This window comes from Myxocyprinus asiaticus, chromosome 48 (genome assembly GCF_019703515.2).
Source record: "Myxocyprinus asiaticus isolate MX2 ecotype Aquarium Trade chromosome 48, UBuf_Myxa_2, whole genome shotgun sequence".
Taxonomy (NCBI): domain Eukaryota; kingdom Metazoa; phylum Chordata; class Actinopteri; order Cypriniformes; family Catostomidae; genus Myxocyprinus; species Myxocyprinus asiaticus.
Genome location: NC_059391.1, coordinates 28,614,666 through 28,636,823, shown reverse-complemented (window position 1 = coordinate 28,636,823; position 22,158 = coordinate 28,614,666). Strand labels below are relative to the sequence as shown.

At 37.7% G+C, this 22,158-nt stretch overlaps 1 protein-coding gene across 1 annotated transcript in view; it reads right to left on the bottom strand.

Moving 5' to 3' along the window:
* LOC127437098 (protein MON2 homolog) overlaps nt 1-22,158 on the bottom strand; it is a 60,496-nt gene that overhangs the window by 17,270 nt on the left and 21,068 nt on the right. The window contains exons 3-20 of the mRNA XM_051691763.1: nt 21,649-21,776; nt 21,370-21,501; nt 20,768-20,897; nt 20,588-20,685; nt 20,008-20,133; nt 19,674-19,874; nt 19,320-19,444; nt 17,272-17,411; nt 16,953-17,106; nt 16,537-16,742; nt 12,001-12,082; nt 11,612-11,793; nt 9,196-9,308; nt 8,912-9,016; nt 8,734-8,814; nt 1,081-1,154; nt 877-967; nt 611-712 (exon numbers count right to left, since the gene is read on the bottom strand). Of these exons, the coding sequence (XP_051547723.1) occupies nt 611-712; nt 877-967; nt 1,081-1,154; nt 8,734-8,814; nt 8,912-9,016; nt 9,196-9,308; nt 11,612-11,793; nt 12,001-12,082; nt 16,537-16,742; nt 16,953-17,106; nt 17,272-17,411; nt 19,320-19,444; nt 19,674-19,874; nt 20,008-20,133; nt 20,588-20,685; nt 20,768-20,897; nt 21,370-21,501; nt 21,649-21,776 (2,270 nt within the window). The remainder of the gene's footprint in view (nt 1-610; nt 713-876; nt 968-1,080; nt 1,155-8,733; nt 8,815-8,911; nt 9,017-9,195; nt 9,309-11,611; nt 11,794-12,000; nt 12,083-16,536; nt 16,743-16,952; nt 17,107-17,271; nt 17,412-19,319; nt 19,445-19,673; nt 19,875-20,007; nt 20,134-20,587; nt 20,686-20,767; nt 20,898-21,369; nt 21,502-21,648; nt 21,777-22,158) is intronic.

Genomic DNA, 22,158 nt, shown 5'->3' with positions numbered 1-22,158 from the left:
AAAAGAAGAGACAGTGTTTGTGCTTATTGGAATAGGAATGTGTAGATGACAGATTGGTGTTTTGTATGGATGTAAAAATGAAAACTTTGTAGCAAGACAGCTGGTAACATGACACCAAAATCATGTGGTCATCTTTAATCACAGCTTGAATAAGAGTGACAGGAACATTTGAAATGTTACAAGGACTTGACAATAATGCGTTACATAAAGGGTGGTGGATGAAAAAAGTTAGGAGCCAAAGTTGCTCATCAGAAAGAGATTAATAAAGTTTAGAACTTACCTTCTACAAAACAGACATGTCCCAAGAGACAGAGAAGGGAAAAAAAGACGGATTAAGACAATATGAGGACATGAATACTACTTTAGCAATTACACAACTACAGAAGAAAGTTACAGCAGACAGGGACAGATGAGACTTGAAGCAGGAACAACAAGAAAGGTCAAATAACCTCTTGCATACGTTGCATTAGTTCTACTGATATTAGTAGTATTAAATGAGCTCTAAAGTTAATATTATTTCAGAGGTGAACTTAACACCGTTCTCTCGCTGGTCCAGTTAAACTGTGTACCAGTGTTGTGTTTTTGATGTGGGTTTGGTCTCTGGTCTCACCTCAAGTAAATGAGCCGTCAACGGTCTCCACAGAATCTCGATCCGGTCCATATTGACCAGCCCCGTCTCTAAAAGCTTGGCCACCGCAAACAGAGATGGCTCCTAACCGTATGAGAAGAGACGTCATAATACAGACAACGAAACTTAATCTCACAATATCCAGGAGTGAAGTAAGTACTTGTCTTTTTGTGAGTATATGTAAGTACTTTTTACATTATACCACATACATAAATATCTAAAGGCTGTTTGATAAAGGGTGAACATACCTTGCTGTTTCCGTAGGCCATTTCCATGGCCTCCATAGATAAAGAGCACAAAGCGTTGATCAGGTGATGCAGAGAAACATCATCCAGGTATCTACAAGCACACACACACACAAAAGTAACAATTAACCTATTATAAAAGTGGATTTTTAAAGTGTATAAAGTAATTTCTTAAAGGCACTTGAATTAAACATAGTGAATTCTTACTGTGAGCTCTCAAATAGTCTGGAGAGGATATTTGAAATGACAGGTAGATCAGTCATCACTGCTGTCGTCAAAACCTGACAAAGAGGAGAAATAAACAACGTCAAACCTACAGCGAGATGTTCCAGATTTAATTTATGGAAATGTGTGGCAATGCGAGGTGGACTTTAAGGCTGTGTCTCAAAATCTAGTAAGCAGCATACTAAGACATCACAGGCACCTTTTGTCCACATCATACTGTAGGTGATCTCATTTTAGTGTATTCCAAGACAACAGCATTTAAAGGTAGGGCTGGGTGAAATGACAATATGGTATATGTTGTGCTGACAATATAAAGTGTCTATTGATGTGTAAGTCGCATTAAACATTTAAATGAAATTCAGCGAATTCGATGACATTAATCTCGCATTCGGTACTTCATAAGCACTAAATATGCTGCACACCTGACACGCGCGTCTGTTATTCATGCAAATGTCGCGAGCGCCATTTATGGAGCACGCAAGTGCGCGTGACTCCAGCATGCTTCATTAAAATTGTCAAATAAAGTGCTGCGCAGCAGAACATCACAGATCTGAGGTATTGCTTTAATACATTATTATTATTATTATTATTATTATAATTTAATTACATTAAACGTGATCTTTTTCCCCCATTTCAAGCATCCATTTAAAGCGAGATCTTATTTTGGTGTTTCTGTTTGTTTTTTAGGGAAAGTTTCTCACCTCCAGGTAAGCAGTTTGCTACATGGCCCTGTGTGATTATTAAACCCCAAAAAGCTGTGATTTAATTAAAATAAATATATAGTCTGTATGTGCTGCACACTTCGGAGTGCTCCGCTCACTGATATCTACTACACACACAGATGATCATGATGTGTTTTCAGTGTATGAGCGGCCGGCTTCACACATTCATTTTGAAGCACGCGTCACATGTAGATCATGTATTTATTTAAATCGCAGCCTTTTATGGTTTAATAATTACACTTGGACATATCGAGATTTTTATTTGATTAATTGTGCATTTAAACATTTATTGTCCCAAATATGTCACATTTCATGACATTCATGTATTTGTACATACATACATACACACACACATATACATATATTATATATATATATATATACACATACACATATATATATATATATACATATATATATATATATATATATATATATATATATACACACATACATATACATACATATATATATATATATATATACAGGTGCATCTCAATAAATTAGAATGTCATGGAAAAGTTCATTTATTTCAGTAATTCAACTCAAATTGTGAAACTCGTGTATTAAATAAATTCAATGCACACAGACTGAAGTAGTTTAGGTCTTTGGTTCTTTTAATTGTGATGATTTTGGCTCACATTTAACAAAAACCCACCAATTCACTATCTCAAAAAATTAGAATACATCATAAGACCAATAAGAAAAACATTTTTAGTGAATTGTTGGCCTTCTGGAAAGTATGTTCATTTACTGTATATGTACTCAATACTTGGTAGGGGCTCTTTTTGCTTTAATTACTGCCTCAATTCGGCGTGGCATGGAGGTGATCAGTTTGTGGCACTGCTGAGGTGGTATGGAAGCCCAGGTTTCTTTGACAGTGGCCTTCAGCTCATCTGCATTTTTTGGTCTCTTGTTTCTCATTTTCCTCTTGACAATACCCCATAGATTCTCTATGGGGGTCAGGTCTGGTGAGTTTGCTGGCCAGTCAAGCACACCAACACCATGGTCATTTAACCAACTTTTGGTGCTTTTGGCAGTGTGGGCAGGTGCCAAATCCTGCTGGAAAATGAAATCAGCATCTTTAAAAAGCTGGTCAGCAGAAGGAAGCATGAAGTGCTCCAAAATGTCTTGGTAAACGGGTGCAGTGACTTTGGTTTTCAAAAAACACAATGGACCAACACCAGCAGATGACATTGCACCCCAAATCATCACAGACTGTGGAAACTTAACACTGGACTTCAAGCAACTTGGGCTATGAGCTTCTCCACCCTTCCTCCAGACTCTAGGACCTTGGTTTCCAAATGAAATACAAAACTTGCTCTCATCTGAAAAGAGGACTTTGGAACACTGGGCAACAGTCCAGTTCTTCTTCTCCTTAGCCCAGGTAAGACGCCTCTGACGTTGTCTGTGGTTCAGGAGTGGCTTAACAAGAGGAATACGACAACTGTAGCCAAATTCCTTGACATGTCTGTGTGTGTTTGATGCCTTGACCCCAGCCTCAGTCCATTCCTTGTGAAGTTCACCCAAATTCTTGAATCGATTTTGCTGGACAATCATAAGGCTGCGGTTCTCTCAGTTGGTTGTGCATCTTTTTCTTCCACACTTTTTCCTTCCACTCAACTTTCTGTTAACATGCTTGGATACAGCACTCTGTGAACAGTGTTTGTGGCTTACCCTCCTTGTGAAGGGTGTCAATGATTGTCTTCTTGACAACTGTCAGATCAGCAGTCTTCCCCATGATTGTGTAGCCTAGTGAACCAAACTGAGAGACCATTTTGAAGGCTCAGGAAACCTTTGCAGGTGTTTTGAGTTGATTAGCTGATTGGCATGTCAAAATATTCTAATTTTTTGAGATAGTGAATTGGTGGGTTTTTGTTAAATGTGAGCCAAAATCATCACAATTAAAAGAACCAAAGACTTAAACTACTTCAGTCTGTGTGCATTGAATTTATTTAATACACGAGCTTCACAATTTGAGTTGAATTACTGAAATAAATGAACTTTTCCACGACATTCTAATTTATTGAGATGCACCTGTATATACATATATACACATATACATATATATATATATGTGTATATACATATGTATATATAATGTATATACATATGTATATACACATATATATATATATATATATATATATATATATATATATATATATATATATATATATATATATATATATATATATATATATATATATATATATACACATATATACACATATATATATATACTTATACATATATATACATATATATATATGTGTATACATATGTATATATATATATATATACATACACACATATATACACATATATATATATATATATATATATATATATATATATATATACTATATATATATATATATATATATATATATGTATATACATATATATATATATATATATATATATGTGTATATATATATGTATATACATTATATATACATATACATATATATATATATATATATATATATATATATATATACATACATATATATATATATATATATATACACACATATATATATATATATATATACACATATATATATATATATATATATATATATATACACACATACATACAAATCTGTTATATACAGATAGTGCAAAGGAATGTAATGGCAGAAGAGTTAGGATATGTTTGATAAATATAAATAGACTAAGCTGTGTATTGCACATTAATTATTGCTCAATGGGGCAATTTAACTGTTCATGAGATGGATAGTCTGAGGGAAAAAACTGTTCTTGTGCCTGATGGTTCTGGTGCTCAGAGCTCTGTAGCGTCGGCCAGAAGGCAAGAGTTCAAAAAGGTAGTGGGCAGGGTGTGTGGGGTCCAGAATGATTTTACCAGCCCTTTTCCTCAATCTGGAAGTGTACAATTCTTGAAGGGAGGGCAGGGGGACAACCAATAATCCACTCAGCAGTCCGAACTGTCCTTTGTAGTCTTCTAATGTCCGATTTCGTAGCTGAACCAAACCAGACAGTTATTGAAGTGTAGAGGACAGACTCAGTGACTGCTGAGTAGAACTGTATCAGCAGCGCCTATGGCAGGTTGAACTTCCTCAGCTGGCAAAGGAAGTACAGCCTCTGCTGGGCCTTTTTCACAATGGAGTCATTGTGTGTCTCCCACTTCAGGTCCAGTGAGATGGTAGTGCCCAGGAACCTGAATGTCTCCACTGCTGCCACAGTGCTGTTTAGAATGGTGAGGGGGGTCAGTGTTGGGGTGTGTCTCCTAAAGTCCACAATCATCTCCACCGTTTTGCACGTGTTCAGCTCCAGGTTGTTTTGACTGCACCAGACAGCCAGCTGTTCAACCTCCCTTCTGTATGCAGACTCATCGTCATCTCGGATGAGGCTGATGGCAGTGGTGTCATCTGCAAACTTCAGGAGCTTGACAGAGGGGTCCTTGACAATGCAGTCATTGGTGTAGAGGGAGAAGAGTAGTGGGGAGAGCACACATCCCTGAGGGACACCAGTGCTGATCATAAATGTGCTGGAAGTGAATTTCCCCAGTCTCACTAACTGCTGCCAATCTGTCAGAAAGCTGGTGATCCACTGAGTGATAGAGGTGGGAACAGAGAGTTGGTGTAATTTAGTCTGGAGTATAGCTGGGATGATGGTGTTGAAAGCCAAACTGAAGTCCACAAAAAGGATCCTTGCATATGTCCCTGGTCTGTCCAGATGTTGCAGGATATGATGCAATCCCAAGTTGACTGCATCATCCACAGACCTGTTTGCTTGATAAGCAAATTGAAGGGGATCCAGAAAGGGTCCAGTGATGTTCTTCAGGTGGGCCAACAACAGTCTTTCAAATGACTTCATGACCACAGACATCAGTGACGGGTCTGTAGTCATTAAGTCCTGTGATTTTGGGTTTCATTGGGACAGGGATGATGGTGGAGCCATAGCTTTTTTTTTAACCACTCTAATATCTTTTGTCAGTGTGTTTCTGGCCTGACTGTGCAAGATTTTATACCCACTTCTGTATGCATCCTCTTTGGCCTGACGAAGCTGTCTGAGTTTTGCTGTAAACCATGGTTTGTCATTGTTGAACGTTAAATAAGTCCTAGAAGGAATGCACATATCCTCACAGAAACTGATATACGATGTCACAGTATCTGTGAGCTCGTCCAGATTGATGTCTGCAGTTTCAAAACACTCCAATCAGTACAGTCAAGGCAGGCTTGTAGTTCCAGCTCTGCTTCATTGGTCCTTATTACAGGTTTAACTGATTTTAGTTTCTGCCTGTAGGTCAGAAGAAGATGAACCAGACAGTGATCAGAGAGTCCCAAAGCTGCTCTAGGGACAAAGTGATATGCATCCTTTATTGTTGTGTAGCAATGATCCAGTATATTTCTATCCCTGGTGGGGCATGTAATGTGCTATCTGTATTTTGGCAGTTCACAGGTGAGGTTGGCTTTGTTAAAATCACAGACAATAATAATAAGTAAGTCCGGGTGTTGTTGTCCCGTGTGTGTGATCTGATCAGCCAGCTGCAGTGCTGCGCTCACACACATTTGTGGAGGAATATAAACACTCACCAGAATAAACGAGGAAAACTCCCGCAGTGAGTAGAAAGGCTTACGTTTGATAAAGAGCGCTTCCAAATTAGGACAGCACATCTTCTTTAACATTGTTACATCTGTACATCAACTTTCATTGATTTAAAAGCATGTTCCACCACCACTCATTTTCCACGTTAACTCCGCGATGCAATCCGCTCTGAACAGCTGGAAGCCCGGCAGATGTAACACGCTGTCCGAAAAGGCTTCACTCAGCCAGGTTTCTGTGAAGCACAAGGCAGCAGAGTTTGAAAAGTCCTTGTTTGTACGGGTGAGGACATGTAGTTCGTCCATTTTGTTAGGAAGAGAGCAGAGATTCGCAAGATGAATACTCGTCAGCACTGTTCGAAAGCTGCGCTGGTCAAGCTTCCCTTGCTTGCGTCTCACAGTGAGCTTGAGCAACACAGCCTCGCCTCTGACTAAAATGTCCAGCAAAACGTCAGAATAGTCAAAAAAATGGGAGAAGATTGTCTGGGATGTGCTGCCCGAATGTTCAGCAGTTCATCCCTGGTAAAACTGATTGGAAAAAAATTACTAAACACAGGACAAACAAACAAAAACAACAAAAGAATTGGAGAGCTCCACACTAAGGCTGCCATCCGCAGCGCCATCTTTTATATACACTATATTGCCAAAGGTATTCGCTCACCCATCCAAATAATTGAATTCAGGTGTTCCAATCACTTCCATGGCCACAAGTGTATAAAATGCAGCACCTAGACATGCAGACTGCTTCTACAAACATTTGTGAAAGAATGGGCCGCTCTCAGGAGCTCAGTGAATTCCAGCATGGTACTGTGATAGGATGCCACCTGTGCAACAAGTCCAGTCGTGAAATTTCCTCACTACTAAATATTCCACAGTCAACTGTCAGTGGTATTATAACAAAGTGGAAGCGATTGGGAATGACAGCAACTCAGCCACGTAGTGGTAGGCCACGTAAAATGGTCAGCGGATGCTGTGGTGCATAGTGCGCAGAGGTCGCCAACTTTCTGCAGAGTCAATCGCTACAGACCTCCAAAGTTCATGTGGCCTTCAGATTAGCTCAAGAACAGTGCGTAGAGAGCTTCATGGAATGAGTTTCCATGGCCGAGCAGCTGCATCCAAGCCATACATCACCAAGTGCAATGCAAAGCGTCGGATGCAGTGGTGTAAAGCACGCCGCCACTGGACTCTAGAGCAGTGGAGATGCGTTCTCTGGAGTGACGAATCATGCTTCTCCATCTGGCAATCTGATGGACGAGTCTGGGTTTGGCGGTTGCCAGGAGAACGGTACTTGTCTGACTGCATTGTGCCAACTGTGAAGTTTGGTGGAGGGGGGATTATGGTGTGGGGTTGTTTTTCAGGAGCTGGGCTTGGCCCCTTAGTTCCAGTGAAAGGAACTCTGAATGCTTCAGCATACCAAGAGATTTTGGACAATTCCATGCTCCCAACTTTGTGGGAACAGTTTGGGGATGGCCCTTTCTTTTCCAACATGACTGCGCACCAGTGCACAAAGCAAGGTCCATAAAGACATGGGTGAGCGAGTTTGGTGTGGAAGAACTTGACTGGCCTGCACAGAGTCCTGACCTCAACCCGATAGAGCACCTTTGGGATGAATTAGTGCGAAGACTGCGAGCCAGGCCTTCTCGTCCAACATCAGTGTCTGACCTCACAAATGCGCTTCTGGAAGAATGGTCAAAAATCCCCATAAACACACTCCTAAACCTTGTGGAAAGCCTTCCCAGAAGAGTTGAAGCTGTTATAGCTGCAAAGGGTGGGCCGACATCATATTAAACCCTATGGATTAAGAATGGGATGTCACTTAAGTTCATATGCGTCTAAAGGCAGATGAGCGAATACTTTTGGCAATATAGTGTATAAGCGTACTACGATCGTGGAATTATTGAAAATTATTTTACATACTGAGGTGTAATGGCCGCATCATCACCATGCTACCACCTTTAAAAAGGGTTAGGTACAGAAAACTATATTAATACTTGTACACGTTACAAAAACTATGTAAGCGACACAATCAAACAGTTTTATTATACTAAAATATTTTCTAGGACAAATAATTATTTTCCAGGACATTTAGAAAAATGTAGGCATTATTCTCATTTTCCATGACTTCTTCATGACTGGAAAACTGCAAAATTCCAGGATTTCCAGGACGCGTGGGAACCCTGATTTTAGGTCATCATTTTTGGTACGTTCTAACTCCAAAGTGGCGCATCGATAGCCAAAAATTCAGCTGACTCCAATGATGCCCACAAAATGCTCCTCACTAGGTTTTGAGACAGCCAGAGTGTAAAGTGAGCTGAGAGGGGCTGATATTGTATCTTTCACACCGTGCTGGGACCCTCCACAGCCCGTCCAGGTTTCAGAACTCCACCAACAGCCGGTTTCAGACCCAGAATCCAAACCAGATGCTAAAAGAGACACACATGTGAGGAAACATGGTTCACATCAAATGTCTAAACGATGCCAAATGCTGTAAATAAAAGGTCAAGAAGTGTGTGTGTGTACCTGTAGTGTGGCTAAAACCAGCTGCCAAGAGGTTCCCAGATAAGCACCGTGACAGTGAGCCAAATTCAACAGCGTCCGCATACACTGAATGTTTTTCGCTGTGAGCTGAGAGAAATGAAAGCAGAAAGAGACAGACGTCTTGGATTATTAATCTCGACTAACTTTTCAAAATTCCTCTGAAATTGGCATAAGCCAAAAATCTATTTATATGCACAATGGATTAGGGTTAAATTGTTAAAATAAGTCTATAGTCTGTAAAAATTATGTGTCAGGATGCAATTTACCACCACTGTCCCCTGTGGCTGTGCAGCAAGCGGTTGACCCACTGCCACCACCTGCTGGTGAGACTCACTTGACGGACTGACCATTTGTACACTTTGACCCTGGATAGAGTACACTACACACACACACACACACATACACACACACATTAAATCAACATACACTTAAATGCACACACAGGCTCTTAAGGCTTTCGGCTAGGTTAACATTGAATAACACTGAACAAAAATAAAATAAAATGCATCGCCATTAACGAGAAGCAGCACTTGGTTATACTGGATCTCCCGTGCGAGGGTTACTGTCACATTCACTCTCTGTATTCCATGTGTTCACGCTTGCTCCCACTTACTGAGTAAAGCTTGCCTTCAACTGCCGTATACTGCAAAGTAATGACAGCTAAGGAGCACCCAAGTGGGGAGGTGATTGCCACGAGCAAAGGTTTGTTGTGGAATCTCAAAAGGCATACATCTAAAAACACAATAATGCCTGTTCACATGTGGGAAGAAGATCCAAATGTAATTATTGCATGGCGCTTTGAAATACTAAATTCTGATTGGTCAATGGCGCCATCTAGTGGTCTGATATTTCTGAGTTACAACTGCATATCCGGAAGTTGAGACTTCTCAGTCATCTCTCCAGCTTCTCGGATTACTCTGCGATCTCTACAAGTAAGTTAGTAAAATAATTTGATCTCAAATCAATATTTCATGTCCATTTATTTATTTAATTGGCAAGTAGTCTTGAATAAGAAGATGCATAATGAGAAGTCAGACGGTCTCTAATTACGAAACACAATCCAACAGAACTCAGATGCAATCCCGCGGTGGATCTCAGCTGTTCAGCAATTTATTCTTCTCACATAATTTACATAATTTCAACGCAAATCAATCTTTTATGTCCATATATTTATTTATTTGGTTAGTAGCTTTGTAATAAGAAGGATAAAGTACAGTCAGCCGGTTGTTATCGCAAAATAAATCCCTTCAGAGTACTCCGCTTCGCATCGGGGTCCTGATCACCCTGTCAGGGTTTATTTTACAATAACAACTGGCTGACTCTACTTTATCCCTTATATAATACAAATCTCTCTCTCTCCCCTATTAAAATATTTGAAAAATCATATCATTCTTATTTAATGCATCGCCATCTCAACTGTATCATGTCCTGTATTAAATAGAAATGAACACAGATTTATAGGGCAAGGTTAATTTATAAATTAAATAAAGAAAAGGCAATAATAGTAGTATATATAATATACATATTTCTAATATATATATATATATATATATATTTATATATTGTTTGGTAATTTATTCATTTTATTTTATTTTTTTCGTTTTGGTAATATTTTTGTTTTTGTTTGGTCATTTATTTATTTAATGGTTGTTGTTTTTTGTTTTTGGTAATTTATTAATTTTATTTATTTATTTATTGCTACTATATATATATTTCTTTGTTTGGTAATTTATTTATTGAATTTAAATATTATTTTTATTTTTTTTTGTCATTTATTCATTTGATTTATTTTTTTATTGTTTATTTTTTTGGCAATTTATTTAATAATAATTAAAAAAAGGTAATTTATTCATTTGATTTAATTTATGGTTTTTTTTTTCTTCATTTTGATAAAAAAAAAAAAATCTTTTTTTTTGTAATTTATTTATTTAATTTAAATGTTGTTGTTTGGTAATTTATTAAATCCAGAGAATTTTGCTGACATGTTTCAAAAGTAAGCTATTATAAATAATTTAATATAGACTTTGGATAATGCTAGTGCTCCAATAAAGCACATTGTAGCTTTTCTCCTAGTAGTGTGTTTTTATTTTTCGTATTTATTTTAAAAGCATACTGCAGTAACTTTATAGTGGAATGATAGTTAGGTGCAACTTTTGCCATGGAGTGAACACAGAGTGAGGTTTCTCTTATCAGTGAGTGTCGAGAGGGGAGGGAGCGGGGAGCGGGAAATGGACAACCCGGAGTGGAGCTGGAGCGATTAAATAATACTTTGAGTGCGGAGAGGAAATTGTTGCCGCTCCATTCCACTCACATACTCTGATCCAGACAGAGAACAACAACCATTTTTTAAGTGTCAGTTGGTGTAAAAATGAGTTGAGTCTAGACTGTGCAGCTGATGAGTGTCAATACAACTCAAAGTAGATATCAATGTAAATAAGGTCAGGCCATCGCTTCATGTCATCTTCCCACTCAGGTGAGGCAATTTTACTGATTTAATATGCTAAATCCACTAAAAACAAACAGCAATGCAAATGGAAACACTGACGAAATCAGGCTTCCATTATGAATCAAAAAATAATACTAAAATGCAGTAAAAATGAAACAAAAATTGTCCATTGATGCAAAGGAAATAAAGAATATTAATGAGCTTAGTAAAACTAAATCTCTTTCACTCTCATGTACCTTTATTGGAGAGGTTGGTGGCGTTGCTGCTCAGGATGGTCAGGGCGTAGTGAGGTGGGAGAGACGCTTTACAGATTGCAGTAATAAAAGCATCACGTGGAGTCACCAAACCCAGTCGCCCGCACAATGATGCCATAGACAGCTCCGCCTTCAGGATGTTCTCTGTGGCCGTCTCGTCCGTACTGGCATGAACAAACATCAAATATCATCAATAGAGCCAGCGGATATACAATTCGCTCTTCGGGATAATTAGCTGCGTTAACATAATCGCAACAGTTTCCTTAGCATTACTCTGACTACTTCAGTGTAAAGCTTAATTAAATGCATTGTTTGATGTGAATGGCTTAATATGTTTAAAAACAAAGTGTGTGTGTGTGTGTGTGTAGTACCTGGCATCTAGTAGAAGTGAGAGCGCAGCTAACAGTCCACACCAGCAGGCGTTCACCATCTCTTCCCAAACCTCATGAGCCACTACAACACACAAGCAGATTGTTTACAGGATCAAAACACACAAACAGAGAACTTCACATGACAGGAGCCGAACAATAACTTATGACATAATGAACATGTCCACATAGAAACAACTTCAGCAGAACTACAGAGAAAGCTCAGCAAATTCCTGTAGATTTGAAATGCTGAGTGTTTGTTTTATAAAAGTTTTGGCTCCAGATTTTTTTATTTATTTTTTTAAATCCCTTAAACCAACACCAACATTTCTGACTGTTACTCATCCTAGAGCTTTTAAGCTACTTCCACCAAACTCGGCACAGACCTTCAGACTTGTTCTGACCCAGTTTGCTATTAATTTTCTAACTCATTGGAATGATGGTGCTCGCACAGCGGACGATCAAATACCCCCAAAATCCCATAGACTTACACTAATGGAAAGTTCAAACACCAAATGTAAAAAATTCAAATGTAAACAAACCCACAAAAGACCATAATTGTATTCCTCTCTGTCTCTTTCTCTCTTGCATCTATCTATCTATCATCTGTCTATCACTCATTTCTTTCTATCTATCTATCACTCATTTCTTTCTATCTATCTATCTATCATCTATCACTCATTTCTATCTATCTATCTATCTATCTATCTATCTATCTATCTATCATTTATCTATCTATCACTCATTTCTTTCTATCTATCATCTATCTATCACTCATTTCTTTCTATCTATCTATCTATCATCTATCACTCATTTCTTTCTATCTATCTATCTATCACTCATTTCTTTCTATCTATCTATCTATCTATCACTCATTTCTTTCTATCTATCTATCATCTATCTATCACTCATTTCTTTCTATCTATCATCTATCTATCACTCATTTCTTTCTATCTATCTATCTATCATCTATCACTCATTTCTATCTATCTATCTATCTATCACTCATTTCTTTCTATCTATCTATCTATCTATCACTCATTTCTTTCTATCTATATTTATCTATCTATCACTCATTTCTTTCTATCTATCTATCTATCACTCATTTCTTTCTATCTATCTATCTATCTATCACTCATTTCTTTCTATCTATCTATCTATCTATCTATCACTCATTTCTTTCTATCTATCTATCTATCACTCATTTCTCTTTCTATCTATCTATCTATCTATCACTCATTTCTTTCTATCTATCTATCTATCTATCTATCACTCATTTCTTTCTATCTATCTATCTATCACTCATTTCTTTCTATCTATCTATCTATCATCTATCACTCATTTCTATCTATCTATCATCTATCTATCACTCATTTCTTTCTATCTATCTATCTATCACTCATTTCTTTCTATCATCTATCACTCATTTCTTTCTATCTATCTATCTATCTATCTATCATCTATCACTCATTTCTTTCTATCTATCTATCTATCTATCATCTATCACTCATTTCTTTCTATCTATCTATCTATCTATCACTCATTTCTTTCTATCTATCTATCTATCACTCATTTCTTTCTATCTATCTATCTATCTATCACTCATTTCTTTCTATCTATCTATCTATCTATCATCTATCACTCATTTCTTTCTATCTATCTATCTATCTATCACTCATTTCTTTCTATCTATCTATCTATCACTCATTTCTTTCTATCTATATTTATCTATCTATCACTCATTTCTTTCTATCTATCTATCTATCTATCTATCTATCTATCACTCATTTCTTTCTATCTATCTATCTATCACTCATTTCTTTCTATCTATCTATCTATCTATCTATCACTCATTTCTTTCTATCTATCTATCTATCACTCATTTCTTTCTATCTATCTATCTATCTATCTATCTATCTATCTATCACTCATTTCTTTCTATCTATCTATCTATCACTCATTTCTTTCTATCTATATTTATCTATCTATCACTCATTTCTATCTATCTATCTATCTATCTATCTATCTATCTATCTATCTATCACTCATTTCTTTCTATCATCTATCACTCATTTCTTTCTATCTATCTATCACTCATTTCTTTCTATCTATCTATCTATCATCTATCACTCATTTCTTTCTATCATCTATCACTCATTTCTTTCTATCTATCATCTATCACTCATTTCTTTCTATCTATCATCTATCACTCATTTCTTTCTATCTATCTATCTATCATCTATCACTCATTTCTTTCTATCATCTATCACTCATTTCTTTCTATCTATCTATCACTCATTTCTTTCTATCTATCTATCACTCATTTCTTTCTATCTATCATCTATCACTCATTTCTTTCTATCTATCTATCTATCTATCTATCTATCTATCACTCATTTCTTTCTATCTATCATCTATCACTCATTTCTTTCTATCTATCTATCTATCACTCATTTCTTTCTATCTATCTATCTATCACTCATTTCTTTCTATCTATCTATCTATCACTCACTCATTTCTTTCTATCTATCTATCTATCACTCATTTCTTTCTATCTATCTATCTATCACTCATTTCTTTCTATCTATCTATCTATCACTCATTTCTTTCTATCTATCTATCATCTATCACTCATTTCTATCTATCTATCTATCACTCATTTCTTTCTATCTATCTATCATCTACACTATATTGCCAAAAGTATTCGCTCATCTGTCTTTCTATGCATATCAACTCTAAGTGACATCTCATTTCTTAATCTATCTAGGGTCTAATCTGACGTCAGCTCATTTCTTTGCTATCTATAACTATCTATCAACTCATCTGGGATGGCTTTCTACAAGGTCTAGGAGTCTATCTATCGGAATGTTCGACTCATTTCTTTCATATGCGTATCTATCTAGGTCACTCACTCATGTTGGACTATTCTATCTAGCTCGTAGTCTATCACTCTATTTCATTTCATAGGTGCTCTATCGGTTGAGGTCTATCTATCACTCATTTCTTTCTATCTATCTATCTATCACTCACTCATTTCTTTCTATCTATCTATCTATCACTCATTTCTTTCTATCTATCTATCTATCACTCATTTCTTTCTATCTATCTATCTATCTATCTATCTATCACTCATTTCTTTCTATCTATCTATCTATCTATCACTCACTCATTTCTTTCTATCTATCTATCTATCACTCATTTCTTTCTATCTATATTTATCTATCTATCACTCATTTCTTTCTATCTATCTATCTATCTATCACTCATTTCTTTCTATCTATCTATCTATCACTCATTTCTTTCTATCTAATCTGATGGCTATCATCTATCACTCGATTTCTTTCTATCTATCTGACTCTATCACTCAGTTGTCTATCTATCGTATCTATGCTACCTCATCTATCCACTCATTTCTTTCTATCTATCTATCTAGTCTATCACTTCATTTCTGTGTCTATCTATCTATCTATCACTCATTTCTTTCTATCTATATGTTATCTATCTATCACTGACAGTTGTCTGTTGACTATCTAGTAGCTATCTATCTATCGACTGCATTTCTTTCATATCTATCTATCCTATCACTCATTATCTTTCTGATCTATCTATCTGATCATCCTGATAGCGACTCATTTCTTTCTATCTATCTATCTATCGACTCATTTCTTTCTATGCCTATCTATCTATCATTCTATACACTCATTTCTTTCTATCTATCTGATCTGGATCACCTCATTTCTATCTATCTATCTATCTATCAGCTCATTTCTTTCTATCTATCTATCTAGTCTATCTATCACTCATTTCTTTCTATCTATCATCTATCTATCACTCATTTCTTTCTATCTATCACTCATTTCTTTCTATCTATCTATCACTCATTTCTTTCTATCTATCTATCTATTTATCCATCATCTGTCTGTCACTCATTTCTTTCTATCTAGCTATCTATCTGTCACTCAATTCTTTCTTTCTTTCTATCTGTCTGTCTATCTATCATCTCACTCATTTCTATCCATCCAACCTTTGAGGTAGTGTCAGAAAAGCACTATATAAATGTAACGTTCATCCATCCATAAAATTTTTTATGTCTTGACAAACTTTACCCATCTAGTTCTAATCATTTAATTTTTTTTCTATTCATTTGTTCTTAATCATTTTAAAATATTTGTGTATATACTTAAACTATTTTGGTTCAGCTCACCTAGACAGACAGACAGACAGACAGACAGACAGACAGACAGACAGAGTACTAGTACTCTCAGCACATTTTAGCGTATTTATCATATTTAAACCCGTTCCACAGAGTTCTGCAGATTTTACACCAAAATCAGCGCAGAAAAAAGTATATATATATATTTGGTAATTAAATATGCATTCGACAGTTCCCACAATGTCTGCATAAATTCACAAGCACGATCAAGTCCAACAACTCTTGCAATACCCCGTGTCACTGCTATCAGCACAGATTTAGGACCCATGGAGACAGTCTCCACAAATACTTCCACATTCGAAGTCATCAAACAACTGTTCACTCACTAGATTCCTGTTGGTTGTTTGCTCTCTGTGGAGAGTTCACAGGCTCCGCCTCATCTCTCGTAGCGGTTTCCTGTTTCTCTTTGGCTCTCTCACGATCAATCATCGTCGTGATGCCCCTCACCAGGTCTAACAGAGCGCTGAATGCCACAGACATGGCGTAACCTTCAGGGATTGAGGGCGGCTCCACCTTATCCAACATCTCCAGACTGAGACAAAAATATTACATAAAAAATTTAAAATAATAATAATTGCATTATGCAGTTGTGTTGAGGGTAAAGATGTATTATTATATTTATAATGTGCACGGATGAATTGTGCACAATTTTAATTCATGTTGCCTCTGAAATTTCTATGCATGTGTTTAAGTAATCGTACAGTATGTTAAGTGTGGCTAAATATTTTGTGTGATCACTTACTATGTGGCTTTAGCACTGCCCTGCACACTGACGTTCATGAGGGGGATCCAGGTGCCCCTGTACTCAAACGCTGCCTGTAAGGTCAAACCTCCACCGGGACCTGCGACACCTGGACCTCCCTGACCAGACGCCTGTGAACCCGATACTGACCCAGCTGACAGAGGCAGAGAATTTGACTTTTAAATTAAGTAATCAGTCACAGGTGTACCACACATACTGTACATAACAACAACAATGGCTGCAGCACAATCTGCGTACATTCCATCCTATACAGTATGCAGGATGGTGGATTCTTTGTGAAAGCGTGTGTATCTCTGACCTGCAGTTGTGCTGGTGGATGATGTGCTTCCTGTGTTGGGAAGGTTGAAGAGCGACTGGATGAAGGAGCCCAGAGCGTTGACGATATCTCTGAAGACTTTAGTGGAATGCTGCTTCATATCATACGACTGACAGAAAGACCTGCACGTGCACGCACACACACACACACACACTATAATATACTGTAGTGTTTGTGTAAAATGTGACTGGCTAACTAGCTAACCATCTGTCTAATTGTGTAAGATCTAACTGACTGAATATGTATTTGTGTAAAATTTTACTTACTAACTAAAATTTACTAACTTACTAACCTATCTATCTGTCTGTCACTCATTCTATCTGTCTGTCTGTCTGTCACTCATTCTATCTGTCTGTCTGTCTGTCTGTCTATTTATCTCTCTGTCTATATATCTATGTGTGTCTGTCTGTCTATCTATCTGTCTATCTTTCCATCTATCTATCTGTCTGTCTTTCCATCTATCTATTTATCTGTCTATCTATCTGTGTGTGTGTGTCTGTCTGTCTGTCTATCTATCTGTCTGTCTGTCTATTTATCTCTCTGTCTATATATCTATGTGTGTGTGTCTGTCTATCTATCTGTCTGTCTGTCTATTTATCTCTGTCTATATATCTGTCTGTCTGTCTAACTATCTCTCTGTCTATATATCTGTCTGTCTGTCTGTCTATCTGTCTGTCTATCTTTCCATCTATCTATCTATCTGTCTGTCTGTCTATTTATCTGTGTGTGTCTGTCTGTCTATCTATCTTTCTGTCTGTCTGTCTATTTATCTCTCTGTCTATATATCTGTGTGTGTGTCTGTCTATCTGTCTGTCTATCTATCTATCTGTCTGTCTGTCTATCTTTCCATCTATCTATCTGTCTGTCTGTCTGTCTGTCTATCTATCTTTCTATCTATCTGTCTGTCTATTTATCTCTCTGTCTATATATCTTTGTGTGTGTGTGTCTGTCTGTCTGTCTATCTATCTATCTGTCTATCTTTCCATCTATCTATCTGTCTATATATCTATGTGTGTGTGTGTGTGTGTGTCTATCTATCTATCTGTCTGTCTGTCTATCTTTCTATCTATCTGTCTATATATCTATGTGTGTGTGTGTCTGTCTGTCTATCTATCTGTCTGTCTTTCTATCTGTCTTTATATCTATGTGTGTGTGTCTGTCTGTCTATCTATCTATCTGTCTGCCTGTCTGTCTATCTATCTGTCTGTCTGTATTTCTATCTGTCTGTCTATTTATCTCTCTGTCTTTATATCTATGTGTGTGTGTCTGTCTGTCTGTCTGTCTATCTTTCTATCTATCTGTCTATATATCTATGTGTGTGTGTGTCTGTCTATCTATCTATCTGTCTGTCTATCTTTCCATCTATCTATCTGTCTGTCTGTCTATTTATCTCTCTGTCTATATATTTATGTGTGTGTGTCTGTCTGTCTTTCTATCTGTCTGTCTTTGTATCTGTCTGTCTGTCTATATATCTATGTGTGTGTGTGTGTGTGTCTGTCTGTCTGTCTATCTATCTATCTGTCTGTCTATTTATCTCTCTGTCTTTATATCTATGTGTGTGTGTGTCTGTCTATCTATCTATCTATCTGTCTGTCTGTCTATCTTTCTATCTATCTGTCTATATATCTATGTGTGTGTGTGTGTGTGTGTCTGTCTGTCTGTCTATCTATCTATCTGTCTGTCTATTTTCCATCTATCTATCTGTCTGTCTGTCTATTTATCTCTCTGTCTATATATCTATGTGTGTGTGTCTGTCTGTCTTTCTATCTGTCTGTCTGTCTATATATCTATGTGTGTGTGTGTGTGTATCTGTCTGTCTGTCTATATATCTGTCTGTCTGTCTGTCTATCTATCTATCTGTCTGTCCATCTTTCTATCTATCTACCTGTCTGTCTATTTATCTCTCTGTCTGTATATCTGTGTGTGTGTGTCTGTCTGTCTGTCTGACTATCTATTTATCTATATATCTGTCTATATCTCTCTGTGTGTGTGTGTGTGTGTGTGTGTGTGTGTGTGTGTGTGTTTCTCACCGCAGTAAATGTGGTTGTACACACAATCTGTGCACAGACTCCACAGCTACAGCTCTCAACCACTGTGGCTTCTCTCCATCCAGAAACTTCACCAGCAGAGAGAGGAAGATCTCACACTCTGTCACCTGCAGGACACACACACTCAAATTAGCCAATCATAATAGAGCTCACTGACATCTTCTTAAAGGTACAGCAGCAAAACAGCCCATTTAATTGTAAGGGTCAGTGAGAAGGTAGAAACTGGCTGAGAAAAACTAAATTCGGACTGTTTTGGTGCAAGACACCTTGACTAACATTATAAGTGCACGACAGGGGACAAAAAAAAAAAAAAAAACAGATTAAATAGTTTCTCACCAGGAGGCTGTAAAAGTGTTTAATCAGGACTGAGACTACCCGCAGCAGTCTCATACAGATGGGGAAATAAGGTTTCTCGACGGGCGCTGGAGATGCCGCGCTGCTGCTGCTGCTGCCCTGACGGAACTTGATGTTTGGAGAAAAGAGCTTGATGACCAGCGGACACACGCGCTCCTTCAACAGGAAACTGAACTCCTGGTGCTGCAGAGAGAACATCAACAAGGTCAACAGCTGGATGAGTGCGTAGAGCGGAATGCGTCATCTCCTCTTGATTATTTATCATGCTTATTTTAGGAATATTGTGGAATGTTTAATGAGACAGTGTTGTGTTTACCTGCAGGAAAACTTCCGGAAAGTCGTTTAACACAGACTCCAGCAGCTCCAAACCAAACGTGCGTGTCATCTCTGTCATTCCCACTAACCAGTAGGGGGCGTCAGCGTTCACTAACTGACACAAATCCTGCAGAAAGGGCAACATTTCCCAAACAGAAAACTCTGAAAAACACTTCAGATTCTAATTATACTTTATTTAAACTAATGTCTCAAAATCTAAAATCTGATTGGATGAGCTGTATTTGAAGCCATTGTAAAATAGCCGATACACACACACACACACACACACACACACACACACATATATAACATGGGTGTATTTTAACATACATTGCCATTGCTGCCGTTCTATAAAAGCAACAAGGCTAACTCAAGTAATTTTTTACTATGGTTAACGGTGTTTCTGCCACTCTGCCTCACATCTAATATTGAATGTATCATTTAAAGAACACTTTTTTACTCTTTATCTTCAATCTGATGCATCTACACTTATCTAATTTTTGAACAATACAAGCAATTTTTCTAATCTGGACACTGATTGGCTGTGAGAGAAAGAGGTGTCGCCCCCCCGGTGGTCGCACCTGGAACAGCATGTAGGCGTCTTTAGCGCTGGGTCTCAGGGTGCTAACAGAGCGGCGGTTACTGTTGCCCAGGACAACAGGGGGCTCTTCCGTCAAACCTGCGGTGAAAGAACAGTAATGAACTATAACGCAAAGTGAACATTTTTAACAGACGTTATCATGCAAAAAAGTGACTCTCACCTTTAAATTTCTCATCCTCTGCAACCATTCGTTCGAACACCACGGTAACAACCTGTCTGACGGTTGCAGCCGCCGTGTTGTTGGTGATGTTGTCTTTCGTGAAGTGGAGTCGGAAACACAGAACGATGGCCTGAGATGAACACAAAAGCAGGGCGGTGAGGGAAAAACTGTACATTTCAGATTAAAACTGCAACAACGAGCAACAAGACACTGTGTCACATGCTCTGCCACAGTGCACAGAAATATTCTTTATTTTTTTTGCTACTGTACCTTTAAGAAATTCTGTTTTTTATTTAAAGGTGCACTCAGTAAGATTTTAGCTGGCTCTTACTCATCCCATCGCTCCCAGTCGTAGGTTAATTGTGGTTTTGGACTCTATATTGACACGTATAACGTCAACCCGGATACTGGAAGTTTGTTTACTAAGTGCTCCCGCTTCACACCGAAGATGCAGTAACTCAGTCAACTGCATGACACAGTGTCACGTTCTGTCAACATGGCAGCGCCCATGAGGGGGCGACCCGCTCAATGTAAAATTAAACAGCTTTTATTGGGTATATTTTGCGTGCGTTCCATCTAAACATGCTCTGTTTGTGCGGTACCTTTGACAGAACTTCATCGTGAACTACTGTGTTAGTTGTGAGGAGCACTAGAACCGTCTGCAGTAGTTTGAGCTCCTCCAGTCCGTTCTCCATTAGTTGCCATAACATGTTAATAATGTTCCCTGCTGCTGCCTGCACACACACACCCGCACACACATTAATGCACTAAATATCTTCTATTAAGGCTCTTCGTCACTCATTAAAAAAAAGAGCAAAAACTTATGTAACAATATGTTCAACAATAAAGATCACTGTGTGTATCTGTGCATTTCCTCTCACCTCAGACACGACCTCATGTGACATGAGTCTCTGAATGGCGGCGAGACACATCTGAGTGATTTTGGGTTCTTTGGTTCCGCAGCCCATGAGGAATGGCTGAACCACCTCAGAACTGTTCTCCTTCAGCGCTGGTCACACAGGAAGCAACAAATTAATCAGGGTGATTTTTGATGGCATTTAGTGTTTTGGAGATAAAAACCAAAAGGGTCTTTGGTCTCAGTATCGTAAGCTCCAACCCACGCCTATTAGTCCTAAATAATCAGGACTACTATTTTCTTTTAAATATTCTTTCAAAATCAAAGTCATTATCCACTAAAAATCTTTTGCCGAAGCTCTGAATTTCACATCTGCATTGAGAGAAATAAATGGCCAGGTTTGACGTCAATGAAGGCATCATTCTCATGTGTGACGCAACCGAACGTAAATGAGACATCTAATACAGAGATTGATATCTAATACAGTCTTAGCTCTATTACGAGCTGTGTTTTTCTGTCAATCAGGTCATTGTGT